This window comes from Nelusetta ayraudi, unplaced genomic scaffold (genome assembly GCF_046127955.1).
Source record: "Nelusetta ayraudi isolate G7.1 ecotype Tasmania unplaced genomic scaffold, CSIRO-AGI_Nayr_v1 ptg000034l, whole genome shotgun sequence".
NCBI lineage: Eukaryota > Metazoa > Chordata > Actinopteri > Tetraodontiformes > Monacanthidae > Nelusetta > Nelusetta ayraudi.
The window spans coordinates 2,391,464-2,397,500 of record NW_027466084.1 but is presented as its reverse complement, the minus strand read 5'-3'; the positions used below and the strand labels follow the sequence as shown (position 1 = coordinate 2,397,500).

At 41.7% G+C, this 6,037-nt stretch overlaps 1 protein-coding gene across 4 annotated transcripts in view; it reads left to right on the top strand.

Annotated features, from left to right (window-relative positions):
- The window catches only part of LOC142892344 (syntaxin-binding protein 4), a 63,113-nt gene that overhangs the window by 12,270 nt on the left and 44,806 nt on the right, over positions 1–6,037 (top strand). Inside the window, exon 1 of one of the 4 annotated variants that reach the window (XM_076032438.1) lies at positions 5,045–5,315. The exons of 2 other annotated variants lie outside the window; for them this stretch is intronic. In XM_076032438.1, coding sequence (XP_075888553.1) covers positions 5,269–5,315 — 47 coding nt within the window. In that variant the 5' untranslated portion in view covers positions 5,045–5,268. Of the gene's footprint in view, positions 1–5,044; positions 5,316–6,037 lie in introns of those variants that run through there. One more of the 4 variants, XM_076032437.1, reaches the window with a different exon arrangement.

Genomic DNA, 6,037 nt, shown 5'->3' with positions numbered 1-6,037 from the left:
TGAGGACTTTTTTTTTGTTTGTTTTTTTAGGATTTTAATTCTGAGAAAGAAATTTGTCTTAAACTCTTCACCTGCTTTTCGACAGATTTTGCTGTTGTCATCAGTCAAAGTAACTGCCGAACATCAGGGAACAGCACCCTTGGTGTTCTCTGATTCAGCACCATGGACAGCACCATTGACTGATTTTGTTCCTTTTTTCCCCCTGCCGCTTATTCAGAGGGAGGAAAATCCAAATGTTTGGGCTTTTTTTTCTTCGACACCAAAGGCTGGAAGAACAGAGAAGTGTTCAAAGATTGAGAGTGAATGAAAGTGAGAGTGATTCACAGTACGGTCGGTTGATATCAGTGAGCGGCCCGCATAGCTCACTGTTGAACACACTACTCTGGATTACTCTGTACATCAGTGTTGGAGGGTAATCTATTACTAAGTAATCCACTATTGTAATTAAATTACTCTTTTTTAGTTACAGAGTAATGTAATGGGATTACTCTGGCTAAACTGGTAATTATATCTTAATTACTTTATCAAGTACTGATTCCATTACTTTTCTGAAATTTTTTTGCAAGCTAAAAAATGTCTTATTATCCACAAAATTTAGAAAAACAACCAAAAACAATGATGTTGCAACGTCATTGATATGCGATGACGCACCAAAAGAAAAAAACAATTGCGTTTGACAGCTGGAAATACAAACATTATTTTGAGTTCATTTCGTCTACATGAAAGAATATTGTGGTTGGTTGTACGTTATGTGCAGGAAACAAGACGTTCTCAAATCTTTTTTTTTTAAAGAAAGTAATTAGTAATTAGTAATGTATTACTTATGAAACAAAGTAGTTATAGAAGGAATTACATTACTTCTTTGGTTGGATTACTTTTATGGAGTAATCCCAACAACACTGCTGTACAAACAGTGTTAATTGATGCTATTGCTGATTGCTTTTTTTTTTTTTTATGTTTTTATCATGTCCTAAATGTATGTATCTTATTTCTTCGTCCTCTTTATGATTTATTAGCCCAAAGAAAACCGAACATGCACATAAAACAATAACAACACAGAGTAGCTCGTAATGACTTTTCTCATAATTATAAATAGAATCTGTCACTGCGCTTTAACCGGCTGATCTGTCGGAGATCCCGTCCCGTTTCATCAGCCGTTCCTCCTTCCAGGCTCTTGTCTGATTTCATTAAAAGATGCTGCATGTTAAAGTATTACATCAGCAAATATGATGAAATTGGGTTGGGAGAATCTGTCATCACACACTTTAAAGAGAGACATCTGTTACAAGTCCATCTTGTCACAGAATTCTCTCCGCCATGGCATGCGGTGACGTTTACCAAACTGTGACAACTTCACATCCGGCCACCAGTAATTGTGATGACGAAGGTGATGAGGTCGAGCGCCCATGTCGGTGTACGAGATCCGCTAAACAGTTGTGGCGTGCAGAGCGCTGTGCTGTGCACTCTTTTCTACCTCGCTGAGCAGCTCAGAGGGAAGCAGCGGCTGCCTCTGGACAACAGGGGGGCTTCTCGTCCTTGTTATTTTTTTTTCCTTCTTATTCTCTTCTTTTGTGGTACAGAGTCAAGTTGACAGCCCCCAAGGGGGAGTGGTCACGGGACGTAGTTGCTAATGTCGCCCTCCTCAGCTGAACTGGCGCAGCTAGCCAAGCCATCTGTCCTTCCATGCGCACTTCCTTGTGTGCAGACGTGCGGGGAAATAAACTCCCCCACTAAACCCAGGATTATCCTTAAGAACTAGGTTATTATCATTTTTTTTTTTTTTTTGGTAAGGGATATTGCTGTCGAGTTACCAAAAATAAATTTTTTGAGGATTTGGCACTGTCACTGGCCATGTAGTTTTTTTTTTTTTTAAAACAGTTTTAAATAAAATAGAGACATCTTGTTAGCCAAGAATGTCCCAAAAACCTGCTGCTCAACACAGATATTTTATTTCGCCGTACGAGACGCAGGCGAAGAAGTGCACAAGCGAGCTTCGCTCAGTAGGGCAACGCCGAAGGCAACAAGTTGGCCACCGTCGCAGTCGAGCATTAGCAGGCGTACATCTGTACATCCAAAGCCTGTCTCTGGAGTCAGGACAAGACTTGTGGGTTAGGTAAGAGCTTGGATGACCTCCAGCGTCTTCTAATCGCAACCACTGGGTAAACATCAAAACTCTTGGCGTGCCTGGAGTATCACTTTACTTAGCGCCACTGTCTTTATAACAAGCTCTAATCGTTGTTAAAGGGAGTTAAAGGATGGTATAATTTAGGAAATCACTTCAGCCGATGATATGATTAAAAACACTAGGTTTTTCTCTGAACAATATAACAAATAGAAATGTGTTATTTATTAATTGATTATCTAGTACCTTTAACTTCTACAACTTGCAATTAAATGTTCAGCTTCTGAAGCCGAAAGCTCAATTTCCAGTTATATTAGCTGTCAGCTGCGATGCTACCACAATGATGGACGTACACTAAAAGGTTCCCGGGAGCTTAGAGCAGCAGGGTTGGAGATAATTCTCATTTAATCCATTTATCTATTCAACACCAATACTCTGCTGTCACGTCATGTCATGTTGCACGCATGTGCGCATTTAACTTATTCCTTGGTGGTTCCCTTGCATTTCCTCCGCCACGTGTCTGGTTGTCTCATTGGATCCGCTAATGAGAAAATGGCACAGATATCAATCGCAGTACAAATTGCACACAGGTGTCAGTAATGCTTCAGTCTTTAATGAAGACAAATCATTTTGTAACTTCAAAGGAATTGACTTACGCGTGTAGCAATCTGCTCTGCTGCACAGTATATATATATATATATATGTATTTTTCTTTGTCCTCATCTTACCCTCTGTATCCTTGTAAATAAATACCTTGTCCAGGCAAGCACTCATTATCTGCATCTTCTCATCCTCAGTTCTGCCTCTGAAGCAGCAACTGTCATACTTGTTTTTTTGTTCAAAGCCCCCTTCAAGTCTGTTTCTGCAGTAATTATGCAAAGAGGATCTCTATTTAATGACGTCCCTGGTTGTTCAACCAAAAAATGGGCAGAAAAAAACAAAAAAAACCAAAATGCCTCAGTGCGTTTCAGACGACACATTGTATGTGAAAAGCACGGGATGTACTGTACAACGTGCTCATTTGAAGAAGAAATGCTTCCTGGAGTAAACCTGAACAGTTCTGTTTGTTTCACGTGCAATTTGTTGCAGAACTAAAAATGCACCAAATTACCAGAAAAAGACTGCGGTTAAAAAAAAAAAAAAAAAGGTGCTGGCTTCATTTAGCAGAGCTCAATTCTGCATCTTTGTCTTTGCCGTCAGTGAATTTTGCACGTTACTGGTAGTAGCATCTTTACATACGATTTGGAAAGGATATTGTGAGAGAATAAAGCCTAAACATTGAAATTGTAACTCTGTGACTCTGGGGGACTAATGAAGATGCCCTCTTGTGCCACAAGGATTTGTGTGCATTATCCTTTGCCATAAGCTTATCATCTCCTTGTTGACTGGCAGTCTTCACACAGTGGAGTGCGCATGCAGATGCCGTGCAACATGACAGGGAATATTCAGGTCCGCTGTTAACCACAGGAGAACTGAAAAAAAAAAAAAAAAAAAATGCAGGCTTTAAAAAGCAACAAAGACATGTTCCAAAGGCTGAAAGTGCCTCTAGGTTTTGCCAGGTATGTTTCTACGAGCTTTGCAGTAGTTTATTTAACCATGCAGTCATATGGGCTGCGCAGTTTCATGCTTCATGCGTTGGCATGAGAAATGTTAGTTGGATAGTTGCTCCCCAAACCTGTTTATCGTCTCATTACCTTCTAACAGGTTGCTGTCAAATGTATCATATCAATCGTATCGCGTCCTTTAACGAGATCCGCTGTTGGTTCTGCAAGAGTAAAGGAAAAAAAAAAAAAAAAAGCAGCTACATGTTTTTTAATGATAATTTAATGAACTTAGTCGAGTATGAACATGCTGTTTCGGGTTGCGCTGGCAATAAGGAAACACAGATGCTCAGACCTCGGTGACTAATGTCAATGGAAAGTAATGGATGTCAACTGGGGATTAAATTGCTGTATCCAAATGGAGAGCGGGGCACTTATGTATTAATGTGTTAAAAGGCACAAAGCCCCTCCGGCTGTCTGAAATCTCTCTGGCTGCACATGTCAGCGCAGAGGAAGCACATCTATCTATTCGAACTGGCCCCGCGGCAGCGATTATTCCAGGGACTCTGTCAAGTTGCTGACAAAACTGTTCAAATTGATAGTGGCTGATCAATAATAAACACGTTCTGTGTGGACAGCAGCTCAAGCAGCCCTTTAGTGTACATGTAGGTCGAGTTAAATGCATAATATCTAAATGTATAACCACACAATATTATTTATATACATCTACATGTTTACATTTATATCTGTCACACACGTATGCATGTTCATCTGTATTTCTATATTTTATTTATTTATTTATATATATATACCTACATCTGTGTTATGAGAGCTTTGTTGTTCACCCTGCAACTCACTCTGGCCTGTCTGACACTCTGACTTCTTCTATTTCTGTCTCTATCTCTCGCGCTCTACATTTTTTATGTATTTCCTTTTCACCCCAACTGGTCAAAGCTGATGACCTCTGACATTCTGTAGTCTGGATCTGCTCTAGGTTTCTTCCCATAGGGGCGTTTTCCCTGGCCACTGTCCCACCTTGCTTCCTCTGGAGGGTTTCAGCTGGTTTTCCTTTTGATTGTAAAAAAAAAAAAAAAAAAAAAAAGGCTCTGTGACGCCTTTTGGTTGTGATTCAGCACTATGCAAAGTTCAAAGCTGTGCAAAAAGTTCATTGACTGATAATCCACAAATCCTGACGTTGCTAAGTTTTGCCGTGCGACTTCGGCTCCCGTCTCAAGTTATAAACAAACAGTCGCCCTAGTTTTCCACGCGGAGTGAAATAAATACCATTCCATCATCCTTTCTGAGGTCAACCGAAATCATATCCGGCTTGTCTCTGTGTTTTCCCCCCTCCCGTTTGCCCCCCTCTTCAACCCCAATTTATTTTATATTTTTATTTATTTATTTTGGCTCCTTTGGTTACGTAAGAGATTAAAAAATGTGCGGCTGAAGGTGGGAAGGCTCGGAGCCGGGGCGGCCAGTGCGCTTCACTGGATTTAGCGGCTGCCTGCTTCACAGACGCACCGGCATGTGGCTGCTGGCTGACGGGCGAGCGTCCGTGTAGCTCCGTGGAGTAGTGTGGCGGGCTGGGACCGGCTCCATGTCATCATGCCAACCTTCTCAGTCATGTACAAAGGAGCCGTCATCATTAGCAGGTACGTTTTAGAAAAATAAAATAATAATAAGAATCACGTTTCGTGTGGTGGCGTGGCTGCGTTCGACAACCGTCCGCGTCCCTGCTTGCTTGCGTCGGGGTGGAGAGGTTGTCACCGAGAGGCGCGAGGGAAGAAGCGCGCGACTCCCGTTTTCTATAATAATTCTTAGTCTGTTTGCTCCTCGTTTTGTACTGTTTGTTGGAAGAAAGAAAGAAAGAAAAAAAAAAGCCACGAGGTTAGTTAAAAGGCGCGGAGAAGCAACAAGCTAGCCGCGCGCGAGGAAGGCGGCGTAAGTGCGCATTTTTACGAGTCCGCGGTGAGGGTGACCGAACCTGGTGGTGTAAAGGTGCTCTCCTCGGATGAAAATGTGTGTTTGTTTTTTTTTCATGCCCCAAGACCCACACCGGCGGCGGAACCGCGTAGAAAAAAAAAAAAAAAGCAACAACAAAAAAAACACGCGAGAATAGACTCGGAGCCTTTGGCGCTCGCGCTTCGCGCGCAACGAGTGGGTTGTTTTTTTTGTTTTGTTTTTTGGTTCGTCTTTGAAGCGCCGCAGATTAGGACTGTTTTTGCGGGGCTCGCCCGCAATTAAAACAGTATGCGGGCAAAGTTGTTGCTCTCAAGTCCTTAATTTATTTATTCATGTATGTATTATTATGATATGATGACACTTGTAGTCATTCACCCCTTTGGACAACTACAACCGTAAACAGCGGGCGAGC